Source organism: Hemiscyllium ocellatum, chromosome 2, assembly GCF_020745735.1.
Source record: "Hemiscyllium ocellatum isolate sHemOce1 chromosome 2, sHemOce1.pat.X.cur, whole genome shotgun sequence".
NCBI lineage: Eukaryota > Metazoa > Chordata > Chondrichthyes > Orectolobiformes > Hemiscylliidae > Hemiscyllium > Hemiscyllium ocellatum.
Window position 1 is genome coordinate 56,906,418 of NC_083402.1, and position 16,978 is coordinate 56,923,395.

Here is a 16,978-nt window from a genome sequence, read left to right on the forward strand (position 1 = left end):
TGAAGATATTAGGAGGAAGATACAAAGGAGACGTCATAGGTAGGTTCTTTACGCAGAGCGTTGTGAATGCATGGAATGTGTTGCCAGCGGTCGTGGTGAAATCAGAGTCATTGGGGACATTTAAGTGACTGCGAGACATGCACATGGATAGCAGCGAGTTGAGGGATGCGTAGGTTAAGTTACATTAGGATTAAACCTTGGCACAACAGTGTGGGCCAAAGGGCCTGTTCTGTGCTGTTCTTTATGTTCTAATGACCAGAGGGCGGTCAGTCCTGGAAGCTGAATTCTTGTTGTTAGGCAGTTCGGTTCAGCAGTGGGCTGTTTGGAAACAGACTGTGTGACTCTCTCCTTTAGCCCTTCTAATTTAGACTTCTAAACCTCTGTTTCAGTTTCACTATTTTTAAGGGGTTTGTTTACTGGGACTATTGCACATATTTTTCGGTACAGCATAATTAAGTCTAGTTTGGATAGACTGAGTTCTGTGGATATTACATATTCTGTTCTTGGTGTTTCATTCCGTAATTTTGAAAATACATTTTTATCTGTTTTAAAATGTGGTAGTCAACCTAGCTAACTTACTCCAGGTAATTTTCACTGTACACTAACTGAAACAAATAGCAAAGTTGTGGTCAGGGCTACCTGCTTAAGAATGTTTTGAGTAGTCTGGCCTAGTCCATAACAGTGCATTGCAGTCTTACTGAAAAATAACATTCCAGTGCGTACAAGGACAAAGTCAATTTGGGTGCAGTGAAAGAACAAAAAAAAGATACAATTACGTTGTTCAGTGTCGTTAGCAGGCCACCAACTAGTGGGAAGATGAAGAGTAAGGGGATGTCTAATCTACAACTTATTGGCCACTAATGGCCTGCCACAGTAAGGGGCAGGGTTACAGCTGCTGCATCCCAGATTGGCAGGAAGACATAATTGGGAATGGAAACATTCTGTCCCTGGAGTGACAAAAGGCTCAATTGCTGATGCTTTGAGACAGTTAAAGATCATCACAAATGCTGCAGCGCTTGGTTTAACTTTGATCTGTGAACAGTCTGTCATTGCTAGTTAATGCATTGTTTTCTTTGAAACTTGGCCCAAAATGAAAAGATCCTCTGAACTCCTATCTCATCATTTTAGCCATTTCTAAGACAACTTGGGACATCTCATGAATGATATTTTGTTTTCTACTTTATGACAGATATCAAAGCTAACAACTGGCCTACAGTTTCCTGTATTCCTCCCTTGTGAACAGTAGGGTTATATTTGCTAATTTCCAGTCTGATAAAATGTATCACTTTCATAAAAACTCATATGGTCCTTTAGGGAAGGAAATCTGCCAGCCTTAGAGGCGGCACGGTGGCTCTGTGGTTAGCACTGCTACCTCACAGCATCAGGGACCAAGCAGACGACTGCATGTGGAGTTTTCACATTCTCCCTGTGTCTGTGTGGGTTTCCTCCGGGTGCTCCAGTTTTGGCCCACAGTCCAACAGTGCTGGTCAGGTGAATTGGCCATGCTAAATTGCCCATAGTATTTGGTGCATTAGTCAAGGGTAAGCGTAGGGGAATGGGTTTGGGTGGGTTACTCTTCGGAGGGTCAGTGTGGACTTGTTGGGCCAAAACACTGTTTCCATAGCGTAGGGAATCTAATCTTAACTGGTCTAAACTTACATGCGACTCCAAAGCCACAGCAATATAGGTGACTCTTAACTGCCCTCTGGGCAAGTCGAAATGGGCAATAAATACTGACCTTGCCAATGACACCTGCAAGCCAGGAATGGTGTCAATTTTTGTATTTAATGCATATGAGGGAGGAGATGTAATCTCTTTCAAGACCCTTGGTTGAAGCCTATCAGGAGCCAGGGTCTGGTCAGCACAAATCCCCCCACCCCATCAGCTTGCTCAGTAGATCTTCCCAGGAACTTTGTTAAATAACAATTACTATTAAACTTTGAAAGTCCCTTTCTTTCTTCTACCTACTGATGTCCAGCTATTTTGGGGATTTTCTTTTAAATCTACAGTGAAGACAGAAACAAAATGTGTCCATGAGCCACCATTTCCTTATTATGCACTATTAACACCCCTTCAATAGGAAGGGCAGGCAATTTGGTCCTGCTGACAAAATTTAACGAGTTAGAGTGCAGTTAGGAGAATGCTGCAAGGATCAGTGCTGAGTCCTCAGTCATTTATAACCTATGTTGGTGACTCTGATGAAAAGGCAGAGGATAATATATCTGTTTGCTGACAATTGAAAGCTAAGTGGGAAAGCAAGCAAAGAGTTAAGACAAGATAATTGAGTTGGCAATAAGGTGGCAGATGGAGAAACATGTTGAGATGTAGTAAGCTATCCTATTTAAGCTGTTTTTAAATAAAATCAGCATTGCACAAGTTACATAATTCCAATTTGCACACAAAGTGTCTAAGGCCAGTTAAATTTTGCTTAAAGTGGAAGAATCTTATCTGATAAATGCAATTTCAAGTAGTCTTGCTTCCACATGAAACAGGGCCAAAATATTGGTTCTCTTTAAAAGCTACCTCTTGACCAATGATTTAAAATAAAAGCAACACATCTATCTGGTTTCGTCATACTTAGCATGTGACACGCGCTGACTGGGATGTTACAACGACCCCACAGCATATCTAACACGACTCTTGACCACAGCATTATAAGAGAGAATGTTTTTTTGAACAGATGTAGTTGGAAAATAAACATATGCTGTCATCAAAATATTTTCCATTCAGTTGAAATTCTTCACCTCTTGGGAAACATAACAAGTAGAAATAAACTTAACTCATAAGTTTAAAAATGCATCCATACCATGTTATAGTTTTTCTGCCATTAGTACAAAAGGAATTTTGCTAATCGTTCCATTCAGTTTTTTATTCTGTTCTGCTTTTGTGTAAATTTGCAAAATCACTCTCACCTACATATCGTCCACCAGGTTTAATAACTTTGGTACTTCGACTACGGGTTTCCTCTTCAGCCTGAGTCATGCGTTCTCGTGTTGTCTGATAGGAATCATTTGTTGCACATATTGTAATTTTATCTTGTATGCTTCCAAAGCAGTCCAATTCTGAAACTCCATCACTAGAGAGAGAGAGAGAGAGAGAGAGAGAGAGAGACACACTGTATGAGAGATTGTCATCTTCCCTTGCACAGATAGATTATGGCAGTTATTTTTAAATGGTGGATCATTAGCCTGCATTGGGAACAACTTTTTAAGATGCCAGAAAGTTGTATATTGTCTCTCAAAGGGATTCAGGTGTCCATGTATACAGAATGCAGCATGCAGGAATAGCAGGAAGCCAAATATTATACTGGCCTTCACAGTAAGGAGACTGGAGTTGAAGAATATAGTCTTGCAAAACCTTTACAGGTTTTTGCTGGAATCACACCTGGAGTAGTGTGTGCAGCTTTGACTTCAATTCTTAAACACAAATGTACTTGCATTGGAGGCATTACAACAAAGGTTCACTGCGTTGGTTCCTCAAATGAAACAGGTGCCCTAATCATGAATCTTAGCAAATTGTCTATATTCTTCAAAATTAAGAAGAATGAGAATCTTAAGATAGACATTGATAGGTGAACCCAGAGACTGGATGGGGACCAGACAGAAGGGTCCGAACATTTAGGACTGAGGTCAGGGAGAATATTTCACCCAAATCATTGCGACTCTTTGGGATTCACTACTCTAATGTGCTGTGGCTATTCAAAGACTGGGGAGCAGATAGGAAGTGAAGTTGAAACCAAAGATCTGCCATGATCATTCTGAAGGCCAGGGAGCTCAATGGGCTGAATGGCCTACTCCTGCTCCAAGGTTTTATGATCTCATTGAACAATTTGGTTTCACTGACTCACATTTGAAAAACTATTAACTTTGCAATTTGGTTTAGTAACAACATTCCTCAATTCTATATTGTTTGTTCTTCCACCCCTCATCCTCGAACTGGACTCATCACAGCAGTTGAAGGTCAGTACTTTAACAGCATCCTGTTGGGATATATTGTTGTACAAAGTCAATAGTTGAATAAAATGTGAGATTTTACAGTATCGTCAGTTATAAATTAACCTCAGCAAAAGAAGAAACCTCTTACTGCTGGATATTGTGTAGCAACAATACACCATGCAAAAATAAACATTTGATTTAAGAACTTTTGGCCCATCTAAAAAGTTGTGCTTGATGTACTAAAACATGAAGTTTATTATGAAATTCAAAAGAAAACATCCTAAAAGGCTTGGTAGAAACAACATTGCATATTAACAATCTTTTTCAAGTCATGGCATTTTTGGCTTCTCAAATATTAACAGCCTCTAAGGTTTCTTGGAGCTTTTAAGCGAGAAAGTATCTGCCATTCGTAATGTTTATATGCAAGCAATTCAACTTTGAAACTGCTTTAGTAATTCCAAGTGATATATTGCCAGTTAATTAATTCTGTTTGTTTTGTGATATGACCAACCTGTCAATCCTTTTTGTAATCATCATACTAAAGAATAATACAAAGCAATATACCTCAATCTCTTTGGAAAAAGTAGATGCAAACCAATATTCCCTTTCTGCCACATCATAAGTAGATTTGTCCCACACAAATGGCAGGCACTAACCATCTCCAATGAGGGTATCTAACCATTACCTCTTAAAAATTCAATGGCAATACCCCCGTGAAATCCCTCACTACCAATTTTCTTGGAGTTACCAATGACAAGAAACTGGACTATCCATATGAATATTGTGGCTACAAGAACACATCAAAGTCTAGGAATCCTGCAGCAAGTAACTCACTTCCTGGCTCCCCAAAGCCGGTCCACTATCTCAAAGGCATAAGTCACAATTGAGATGGAATATGTCCCACCTACCTGGACAAATGCAGCTCCAACAAAACTCAAGCAGCTTGACAGCATCCAGGACAAAGCAGTTTGCTTGAGTGGCACCATATCTACAACCACTCGGTCACTGCCAGTCAGTAGCAGTGTATACCAACCTTTTTGGTGCAGAAATATGCTAAGGCTAAAATAACTACTTCTGACCCAATAACCACTTCTACCTAGAAAGATAAGAGCAGCAGTTACACGGGAATGCAAGTTCCTCTCTAAGCCACTCAAAAATATATCCTTCCCTCGGTCAAAATGGAACTCTCCCCAATAGCACGTGGATCAACTTACTGAAATTCATTTAGTGTTTGAGGCTGCAGCTCATGATCACCTTCTCAAAACTAACTAGGATTGAACAATCAATTCTAGTCTAGCTAGCAATGCCCAGATCCCATGAACAAATACTAAATATGTTGACTCTAGAGAGTCCCTTGGGCTCCTAATGAGGAGAAAAAGTTGAAGTAGAACATGAGCAATGGATGAACAGAACTTGTGAGAAAACACACAGTAGAGCTTCTAATAGCCACAAATTCATAGTACAATGTGACAGGTTTGGATTTAGATCACTAATGGTATCGAATTTAAAAAATCATTGATAAGTTTCGACAGAGCAGCTGAAGCAGGGATGAACTTACACAATACTATGGAGATGAAAGGTGGAAATTTACACCAACAGCATATTATGCAGCTTTTGACAAAGGGTCAATTAGACTCGAAACGTCAGCTCTTTTCTCTCCTTACAGATACTGCCAGACCTGCTGAGATTTTCCAGCATTCTCTCTTTTGGTAGCATATTATGCTATTTTGAGATGAAATTGCATCATACGCACTCTCTGTAGTGGTCCTATTTATAGGTCCATTTATTATGATCAGCAGTTGAGGTGCTTGCTATTGACTCAAATTAAAACCCCATTCTGATATTTAACCTCTCCCTGTGCTGATTACAGTACGCAGCCAGTTAAGGCAACCATAAGGGGCACTAATGAGACTGAGAAGCCCTGCCTCCTTTGATGTCCATGACACAAAACACTCAGATGCGATAGCCTGCAATGAACAAAGGCTGAGAATGGGAAAGGAAATTGTCCAACAAATTTAGGCAAGACAAAGGCCTTACCGACCTAGTCTCTGCTAAAAATAATTTTGACCCTAGTCCGATATACGTAATTTATAATCGAACTGAAAGGTATAAATCTTGAGGCAACTTCAAGATCATGTCTAACAATGCAGTCACATTGGAGGGACTACAAAAGAGATTTATTAAACTGCATCCTGGGATGAAGGCCTTCAAGGTCCAGAAGTCGGAAAAATTCTAAATACCAGACTTGTTCGAGCAAGGTTGCAACGATTAGCCCAGCAAATACAGACCAATCTGTTTTGCTTCAGAACAGAATTAGTAGTCACAAAACAAAATGTGGGTTGATTAAGAGGCAGCATGGAATTCTACAGGAGAAATTGTATTTGACAAAATTGCTGGACATTTTTGATGAGCTAACAAGAGTCAATGAAGGTACCACTATTGATGGGTAAGTCAACTACCAGAGGTGTTTAATACAGTGTCACATGACATTCCTGATGAAGGACTTTTGCCTGAAATGTTGAATTTCCTGCTCCTCAGATGCTGCCTGACCTGCTGTGCTTATCCAGCACCACTTTAATCTAGACTCTGACCTCCAGCATCTGCAGTAATCACTTTTGCCTAGTGTCACAGACAGGAGAAAAGTTATTATAGCCCATGTAATATAAGGGACAGTAGATCTGTGGATACAAAATTAGCTTAAATAACACAAGAATATTTTTAAGGCTGAAGGAAGAGTCGCTACTGGGTCCCTTGCTTTTTCTAATATTAATGATCTGGACCTGTGCGTGTGTGCAGGGGACAATGTCAATATCAAAAAGTTTGGTGACAATAATTGGAATCAATGTAAATGGTGAGGAAGATAGTGTAAACTTCCAAAAAGAACATTGACAAGTTGGAGTGGATGGGTGGATGGATTGATAGATTTCAAGTGATTGCAAAAGGAACAAATGTAAGGTGAGGGGGAAAAAAAAAGCTTTTTCACACAGTGGAATGCACCACCTGGAAGTGTGATGGAGGCAGGTTCAAGTGAGACATTCAAAATGGTATTGGATTATTTGGATAAAAATAATGTACAAGAGTACAAGGAAAAAAATAGAACAGAACAGTACAGCACAGCACAGGCTATTCGGCCCTCAATGTTGTGTTGACCTTTCATCCTACTCCAAGATCAAACTAACCTACATAATAGAACAGTGCAAAATTCAGAGATCAGTATTAATGATGCTCATTTGAAGAGCCAATGGAAAAACAAAGACCAAATGCCTCTTCAGTGCTTTAACAAATCTGCCATTGTGATTAACTCGGATTATAATTTTGCTCAGAGCTGGTGGTTTGTCCTTATGAGAGTGAGCTCAGTGAGCAAATTTACAATCTGAACCTCAACCCGAGCTACAAATCTTCTCATAAATCGTGATTAACTGCTGAAAAGTTTGGGGCTTTATTCATTGGACTATAGAAGAATAAGGGGTGATCTTATTATAACATACAGGACTCTGATCAGGCTTGCAGGCTAGATGTTGAAAGGATTAGTGTGGGAAATTTGGACTCGGGGACATTACAACAGGAAAGACAACACATTTTAAATAAAGGTGTAGCATAATTCTTTAACTTAACTCTAGTTAAGAGAAGGTAGATTTTTGAAATATCAGAGTTGATAGTTCTGATGAGCTGGCTTGAAAGAGTGAAAGACAAAAAAACCTGCAGATACTGGAATCCAAAGTAGACAGGCAGGAGGCTGGAAGAACTCAGCAAGCCAGGCAGCATCAGGAGGTGGGTTACACCTGAAATGTCCTGATGCTGTCTGGCTTGCTGTTTTCTACCAGCCTCCTGCCTGTCTACTTTGAAAGAGCAGCCATTATTCTGTTGAATGATGAGGCAAGCTCAAGGGATCAAAAGACCTAGTTCTGCTCCTATACATCTTGTATTCTTATAGAAATCCTTGATGGCAGGGTCAAATGTTGGAAGATCCCAATGATAGGCAAGATATGCTGCCCATACCATTTAGAAATCTGAAATTCATGCAAAAGTACCATGCCTTTTTGAACATTTACAGATTGTCAGAGTCCCAATACTCAAAGTGATACTTTTATTGGAGGAACTGAACTACAATCAAATGGATAAGAGGCAGTTTCAAATGTAAAAATTTTGGACATTTTTTTGCTATCAACCAATCCATTTTATAGGCTAACTCTGCAGCCAAAGATATAAATTATTCATCCCAATGAGGGCACATTTTCAAGCCAGATTAGAGGCAAAATGTATAAACTATTGTGTAATTCCTTTCTTCCAGATTATTGTTTCACATGCTAGTTTGAAGCATCCAAGCGCCAGGGTTTGCTAATTTTAATGCACAGGTTTTACCAAATTGAAGTATTGGAGATTTTTTTTATTACACAACATATCTATGTGGCAGAAAAACGGTAAGAATGTATATATCTGACATCAAAATAAGACTGCAGCAACAAGATTAGATTCTGGAAATAATTAACTACTCAACAATGTGACTAGATAATCTTTTATTCAGTTTTTATCTGCAATGACTGAGAATGATTTAAATAACCCACTGGATTCACGACACTGAGCAAATTCCAAGTATCTACCAAACATGCCTTTGGATCAAAAATGTGTCAGAATAAAATCAGAGTGTAATAGAATACATATCCCAAATTTAGGCTTGGCCATTTTTTGGTTAAGTTAACTGCCTGAATCATCAGTAACTGAGCTGCAACATATATAACCGAATAACAATCTTTCAATGAGTCTTCTCACTTGAGTAAGCCACGGTAAAGAAAAGTCAGTTTACAGTACCTGGAGATATATTGCTGGACACAATCAAAACTTCCCTGAGGGTTATCTTTTCCAACATTGGATACATAAAAGTCAAAATTTCGTGTGTCGTTGTGGGCATCTGTTCTTGGAATCTTTATTAACTATGGAGAAAGGAAAATAAAACTAGCAAAATGTTTTAAAAAAACAAAATTAGATTTAAAGATTTTCATTGGGTAAAAAAAATCAACCAACATTCCTTTTCAACACAGTGCTTAGAGAACAATCCTACCAAAGAGGATGAAGTATCACGAACGTAATTTATACACAATGGACTGGCTGAAAAAGGGACTCCGCTGCCACAAGTGGTCGAGATTACTGTTCTATGAAGTTGCAGCTTTCTGGTAATAAGACTTCTCTTAAAGAAATAGAAATTTCAACTTAATTTACAAGGTATGTGTTTGTTCAATCTTAAGAGCTCAGTTGCATAATTAGCACTGCTGCCTCACAGCGCCAGAGACCCGGGTTCATTACCCGCCTCAGGCAACTGTCTGTGTGGCGTTTGCACGTTCTCCCAGTGTCTGCGTGAGTTTCCTCTGGGTGCTCCGGTTTCTTCCCACAGTCCAAAAATGTGCAGGTCAGGTAAATTGGCCATGCTAAATTGCCCATAGCGTTAGGTGAAGGGGTAAATGAATGGGTCTGGGTGGATTGCGCTTCAGAGGGTCGGTATGGACTTGTTGGGCCGAAGGGCCTGTTTCCACACTAAGTAATCTAATCTAATCTCACCAATTTAGCTTTTGCCTTATCAATAATTTTAATAAATCACCCCAAGTGCAAAGTGGAAGAATCAATGTCCATTCCCAAGGAAGCATCTATTTGTATGTAAATACTTCTGATATGGTTAACCAAGTGAAAAAAATGGTTTATTCTTTATCCTGTGGGACCATAAATATTTAAGCCTGTCTCACCATTCTCAGTGGTTAATCTCTACCTCAACTTTGTTACTCAAATTTGAGCCACACTTTTCATGCCCCTCACTACAACAGAAATCTTTCAAGCTTAGTCTAAATCTTAAGGTTTATTTGGGCTATCATGTACAGCTTTAAATGTTTTCCAGATTTCTATTATCTTTTGACCTGACTCCTAAGTGGCCTAACTCAAATCTAAGTTTTCAGCATTTGCCTGGCAGAGTACATAATTTCTATAACTGACCCAAATTTCTTGTGGCTTTTAAAAAGAATACTGGATTAGCTCAAAGGTAAGCTAGCTATGTTTAAGCAACATCTACACATACTTTGATAATCTTGTGATTAACTAGAAAAGTAAAAGAAAACAATGAAACTTCAACAGTTTAACATTTATATGAACTTGAATTATAATTTTCAAGTGGAAATTTTACAGCTTTCTCAATATCAGGTTCAACAATTTTAGGGGTTGAGGCACTTTCGCTTATCCCAATCCCCACACACCAGGCCTTGTTATCAAATGCCAAACAGTGTGCTGGCCAGGCAGCATCTGAGGAGCAAGAGAGTCGACGTTTTGGGCATAAACCGTTGATCAGGAATGTGGATGGGTGGGAGTGAGAGGGGGAAGAGTGTGCTGAGATAAGACAGGAAGGTGGGGGTGGGGGTGGGGGTGGGGGTGAGGGGGCGGGGGAAGTGTGGTAGTTGGGATGGTGATAGGTGGATGCAGACGGGAAGGTGATTGTGATAGGTTGGTGGGGAGGGTGGAGTGGATAAGTAGGAAGGAAGATGGACAGGTCAGACAGTTCAAGAGGGCTATGCTGAATTGGACGGTTGGATCTGGGATGAGGTGGGGAAGAAGAGATTTGGAAACTAGTGAAGTCAAAGTTGACACCATGTAGTTGAAGGGTTCCAAAGCAGAAGATGAGTCATTCTTCCTCCAGTCATCGAGTGGATTGGATTTGACGGAGATGGCGGCCTAGGAATTGCATGTCCTTCGTGGAGTGGAAGAGGGAGTTGAAGTAGCTGGCCACAGAGTGGTGGGGTTGTTAGATGTGTGTCTCATATTCCTTAACACACTCCACAGGTTGGTGTTCTGTCTCCCCAATGTGAAAAACCAATCCCTTATTCCCATTTCCTCCACCTCTGCCATATCAGCTCCCAGGAGGAGCATATCCACTCCACGACATCCCAGATGGCCTCTTCCCAGAACTGCAATTTTCCCTCCGATGTGTTCAACAATGTCCTCAAGTGCATCTCCTCCAATTCTTGCACCTCTATCCTTGAACCCCATCCCTCCAACTGCAAGGATAGAACCCCCTGTTCCTCACCTTCCACCCCACTAATGCCCAGTATAGTGCATTATCCGTCACCATTTCCGCCAACAACAATCAGACCTCAATACTAAAGGTATATTTCCCTCCCCACCCTTATCTGCATTCTGAAGAGACCATTCCCTCCACGACTTCCTCGTTAGGTCCACATCCCCCAAAAATCTACCCTTCACTCACACCACCTTTCCTTGCTGCCACAAGAGGTGTAAAATCTGTACCCACACCCCTCCCTTCCATCCAAGGCCTCAAAGGACCTTTCCACATCCAGCTGGGATTTTCTGGTCAGGTTTTGGGGAGTCAGGAGGCAAGTTACTCGCCACAGTATGACTAACCTTTGATCTGCACTGGTAGCCACTATGTTTATGTGGGGAGTCCAGTTGAGTTTTTAGACAGTGGTAACTCCCAGAATGTTGATAGTGACAGTGACAGTGACAGTGATGGTAACACCATTGAGCGTCAAGAGACAGTGGTTAGATTGTCTCTTATTGAAGATGATCATTGCCTGGTATTTGCGTTGTGCAAGTGTTACTTGCCGGAAAAAAACACACCCACTCAAGAATGTAACTTAACAGGTTGAGGAAAATTAGGATTCGATAAGAAATGCTAGACTTTCCAATGACAGTCAAACTGAATTTTTAAAAATCAGCATGTATCCTACTAATTTTGAAAATACTGTTGTGAATATTCAATGTAACTAAGTAGTTGAAGTATTTTTCTTTGGACAAATGACTTTTCTTGTTCCTCTGAAGGGAAAGGGAAGGATGGATGCAGGGGCAGAAGACAAAATTGGAGAGGAAGGGAGGGAGCTAAGAAAACAATAAAACCATAAGATATAGGAGCAGAATCGGGTCATTAAGCCCATCTAGTCCGTGACACTATCTGATCATGATTGATGTTTAAAGGTTACATGTGTCTTAAGAGTACTTATAATGAGGTATGTTAATCTCCAAATGTAGACTAAGAAGACATTGGTAAAAGGAGCAGGGAGGGTCAAGCATGCTTATTGTGCACTCAGGAAAAATGTCTACAGCAGTATATATCCAGTCCAACAAGAAACAAGGTCCTGCTTGACCTAGCTCTTATGAACAAATTGGGCCAAGTAGATTAGGCATCAATGGTGGAATATTTGGGGTGCGGAAACAGGAGGAAGAGAGATGGGTGGGAGGGAAGAGAAGTGGGCAGGAGTGAGAGTGAGTGGGGGGGGGGGGGGGGGGGGGGGGGGGGGGAATGGTGGTGAAAGGGTGAGATAAGTGCAGGGACAGTTTTGATGTTTGCTAAACTTAAGACTATTGTAACCTGCAGGAACAGTACAGGTAATCAAAACGTTTTACCAGGTTGGGAGAGGACAGATAAGTAGCTGAATTTCCATATGGAAAAATGTGGGTGATACATTTTGGTAAAAAGAACAGAGTAACAGTATAAACTAAAAGCTATACTCTATAATGTGCACAAGAGCAGACACACCTGGGTGCATATGTTTACAAGTCATTAAAAGGTAAGAACAGCCGTTACCTTTTAATGACTAAAAGGTAAAGAACCGTGTGGGCGGCACGGTGGCACAGTGGTTAGCACTGCTGCTTCACAGCGCCAGAGACCCAGGTTCAATTCCCGACTCAGGTGACTGTGTGGAGTTTGCACATTCTCCCAGTGTCTGTGTGGGTTTCCTCCGGGTACTCCAGTTTCCTCCCACAGTCCAAAGATGTGCAGGTCAGGTGAATTGGCCATGCTAAATTGCTTGTAGTGTTAGATAAGGGGTAAATGTAGGGGTATGGGTGGGTTGCGCTTTGGCGGGTCGGTGTGGACTTGTTGGGCCGAAGGGCCTGTTTCCACACTAAGTAATCTGATCTAATCTAAACAGGTGCAGCACCACCAAAATTTGAGACTCCAGATAATCAATAAATTTAAAATAAATAGTTATCAAGAGGATAAGGTGCAAAGAGAAACTACTTTTATTCATGCAGCATAGAATATTTTATCATAGGGAAGCAAAGATCAATGCATGGTTCAAAACCAAATTGGATAATTAAAAGAATAGACATGAACTAGATTTAATTCAGGATTGTTTTACTAAGAACCAGTACAGACAGTGCACCAAAATAGCTGCTTTAAAATTACAAGGTAGGCCATTGACTATCTTTTAATTCTAATAAAGTATTGTCTAATGGGAAAGTAATAAGCTTCCACTTAGCATTCTGCCTTAATAGTGTAGCCTGGATTGGGAACTGAATGGAAAATAGATCTTACTACTCTGCAGCATAGTTTTTCCCAAAATGTTTAATAGTTTCAATTAATATAGACTCCTACAACAATCTCAAATTTTAAACACTATGCATTTACAAGAATGCATCTGAACAAAAGAGTGAAGATTCATACTTTGATCAACACCCATTAGACTCTTACCATGAACAATAATGCACAACTAGTATCTATTTTGAGCAGTACTGAAACAAACGAAAATACTTCTCTTTCTCTTATTGAGGCTTTATGGCTCCAGGCAGATAAGTTTGTATACCTATTAAAGCTTTTAGGAAAAGCAAAGGTGAATTTAAACAGAATTTGTTTGAATCACTACTTGGAACGGTCACTACGTAGCCAGGTTTAACTGCATGCACTAATTTCAGTAGAATTAAAAATATACCCAATACAGGCAAATGTACTTCATGGGCACACTTCTATAGCTAGTCAGACACTTGCAACCAACTTCATTCACCCAAATTTAGAATTCTGACACAGCATGATTATAAAGCTTATCTTTTTATAAAAGAGACACAAACAGTACTTTGCCTTAAAATGATTATGGAAAGTGCTGACTCAGGATGTGCAAGACCTACCCTGGATTCCTTTTTAAAGGGTGCAGTAGGCCTGCTGGATCTTTTGCAATGCTTTTCCCCTGCCTGGTTGGAGCTGCTGGTATTTATTACACATTGTGTCTATTAATGGACTGAGGTGTTTATTTAAATTGATCAAGCTACCTTTAAGGTTGTTCACTACTCCCCTTGCTATGAAATACTGATGTTTCCAAGATATGTCAACCACAGTTTCACATAATTTACACACTATTTTAGTAAACTATCATAGGTAGTAACCAAAGAAAGCAAGCTATGTTTTTGTCATAGAATATCATTTTGCTTGATAACTCAAAAAAGATATAGTGCAAATCCAAATGACACAAATGATTGAGACTGAATGCCCAATATCAAGAATGTCTTAAACTTACACATTAAAACCCAATTAGTCACATTTAGATTCTCAATTAGCTGGGTATGCAGCCTCTAACGTTTTGGTAACACTGACAGAAACCTAATGTGCAAGATTCAGAGATTTAAATGATGAATTTAATTGAATGAGACCAAAACTTCTAAATATTCAATGAAATTGCCCCAACTCTCTGCTTGGTGTGAAGGATATCCTTGTCAAGAATTTCAAAGTGCTTGCTTCAGAATGTCTTACATTTTATCATAAAGTTATTTGGGTCTTTGTGAAGTGAAAGCAGAAGTTAATGGCAGATTTGCAATTTCACATCCGACGAGTGAATAACCATGCATTAATCATCAAAAGATTCAGGAACTTAAAACTGATCTTTTGTATTATTTTCAAATTGTTAAATGAAGGTTATGTTGTCTAGTTATTAACCACATTCGTGCACAATCTTGAATACTTAAAATATTCTCATCTGCTGAGTTTTGATCACTGCTGTAAAATATTGTTTTACTGGTTTTTGCTAATGAAAAGCCACAGCAAAAAAAAGTGAGCATTATAATAAGTATCTGAACTGACTCACTGCTATACTAGAAGCAGCAGCAGCTACAAGGCCAATGTTCCAAGAGGTGACTTCAGAACAAGCTTGAAATCATGTTCAAGTTCCCAGACAGCCCACTGGTACATCTGGTAACTGTTTACATTTAATTTTAATGCAAGCAAAGAACAAACAGTCCCTGCCAACATTAAAATTTATCACTTGCTCAGAAGCCAGTGACTGCAGCTTTCAGTGTGCATAAATATATGCACACATCTCTGCTATCTCTGGACAGAAAGTGGCAAAGGACTTAATTAGCTTAGGATGTGCAGTCCATTTCTATGAAAAATACTATTACTTCTTAAGAGACCAGATGAAATACCTCAGGAGAACCACCACATTGCTAACATTTAATGTAAAGTAGCACCACAGTAAGAAAAAGCAATGTCTTAGGTGGGGCCAGGCTAAGACTGTATATAGGTGTATATTAGGTTTACAGTACATACTTTATGATCAAGATTTGATAAATAAGGTTGGTGAGTTGCAAGTAACAGCAGGGAATGTTGTTGTAAGGATAAAAACAAAGAGGCAGGACTGGATATGAAATGTTCCTGGATTTGGGTAAGCAGAAAGAAAGGATGCAAATTATAGATGTCAAGGCTGAATATGCAAAGTTCACAGGGGATTCTGTGATGATGACATTAAATGTCATGGGGAGGGTTTGATTCCATATTGTTGGAGATGGTCATTTCTTGCAAAATGCTTATCTTAGATATACATGACCAAAATTCAATAATTTTCCAAGATATGGAAAGACTTCAATAAGGTTGAACAAGCTAAACAAACTGATGGAGTGGATAGGTGTGAAACTGATGAACTTTAATTCAGACAAGTGTGAAATAATAGTTTATATTATCATTTATTTCATTAGGGCGATAAGGGAGCTCATGTACAATTATGGTAGCATTCCTACCTCTGAATCAGGAGGCACCCTAGAGATGTGTAATAACATCTCAGTTCATATTTCTTTCTGAATCTGCTCAAAGTGGTACAACTCCAGAGAGCTTGAGGAACAAAGGAACACAACAGCCACTCTTCCTGTCTGACAGGCACTAAATGCTCTTTCAAAAAGACCCCTTAGTATTAGAGACTTGTTGCATGACCCTCTGAAGACATGGAAAAATGATGGCAGTCATGTGAATTATTTTTAAATTAATCAACCTGTGTCAATGTTACAACTGGTTAGTGGTACCAATCTTCTGGTCAAGAGGCAAATGGCAAAAGTGTCACTTGGCGTGAGACTTATTTTCCTCATGGACCCAGTTACTTTTCCACCACTTGATTAATATGCCACTTCTCCCATGATAAAGGAAAGCTGGCTGCCATGTTTTTAGCCATGATGGATTACATTAAATCCAGCTGACTATGTAATTTTGGTGTCCATATTGAAGGAAGGATTTACTTGCATTCATTGCAGTACCAGAAAACGCTCACTACCTTTATCTCTGGAATAATGAGATTATGTAAATTCAGTCTATATTCTCTGGAATTTAAGGTAAAAGGGACTCAATAGTGTAGATGTTGGTTTTATTTTGCTCCCCCACTCCCTGCCCAAACTGGCTAGGGAACTGAAAAACACAGACACAGTCTCTGTTCTAATTATTTGTCCCCTTATCCTGAGAGAGTCAGAAATGTGCAGCAAGGAAACAGACCTTTCAGCCTAACATGTCCATGCCTACCAGATATCCTAACCTACTCTAGTCGCATTTGCCAGCATTTGGTCCATATCCCCGTAAACCCTTCCTATTCATATTCCCTTCCTATTCATATACCCATCCAGATGTCTTTTAAATGTTGTCATTGTACCAACCTCCACTATTTCCTCTGACAGCTCATTCCATCTATGCACCATCCTTGTAATGAAAAAGCTGACCCTTAGGCCCCTTTCAAGCCTTTCCCCTCTCACCTTAGTTTTGGATTCCCCTACCCTGGGAGAAGACCTTGGCTATTCACTCTCCCATGCTATTCATGATTTTGAAAGGCTGTGAAGGTCACCCCTCAGTCTCCAACACTCCAGAGAAAAAAAGCCCCAGTCCCATTAGTCTCTCCCTATAGCTCAAACCCTCCGACCCTGGCAACATCTATGAGATTCTTTTCCGAAGTTTTTCAAGTTTCATAACATCCTTCCTCTAGGAGGGAGACCAGATTTGCACACAACATTCCAAAGGCGGCCTAACCAATGTC

The 16,978-nt window shown here is 39.8% G+C and overlaps 1 protein-coding gene across 2 annotated transcripts in view; it reads right to left on the reverse strand.

Annotated features, from left to right (window-relative positions):
- Positions 1 to 16,978, reverse strand: part of ell2 (elongation factor for RNA polymerase II 2) — a 105,545-nt gene that overhangs the window by 53,308 nt on the left and 35,259 nt on the right. The window contains exons 3-4 of one of the 2 annotated variants that reach the window (XM_060844288.1): positions 8,745 to 8,866; positions 2,913 to 3,076 (exon numbers count right to left, since the gene is read on the reverse strand). In XM_060844288.1, coding sequence (XP_060700271.1) covers positions 2,913 to 3,076; positions 8,745 to 8,866 — 286 coding nt within the window. Of the gene's footprint in view, positions 1 to 2,912; positions 3,077 to 3,847; positions 3,915 to 8,744; positions 8,867 to 16,978 lie in introns of those variants that run through there. The other variant, XM_060844299.1, reaches the window with a different exon arrangement.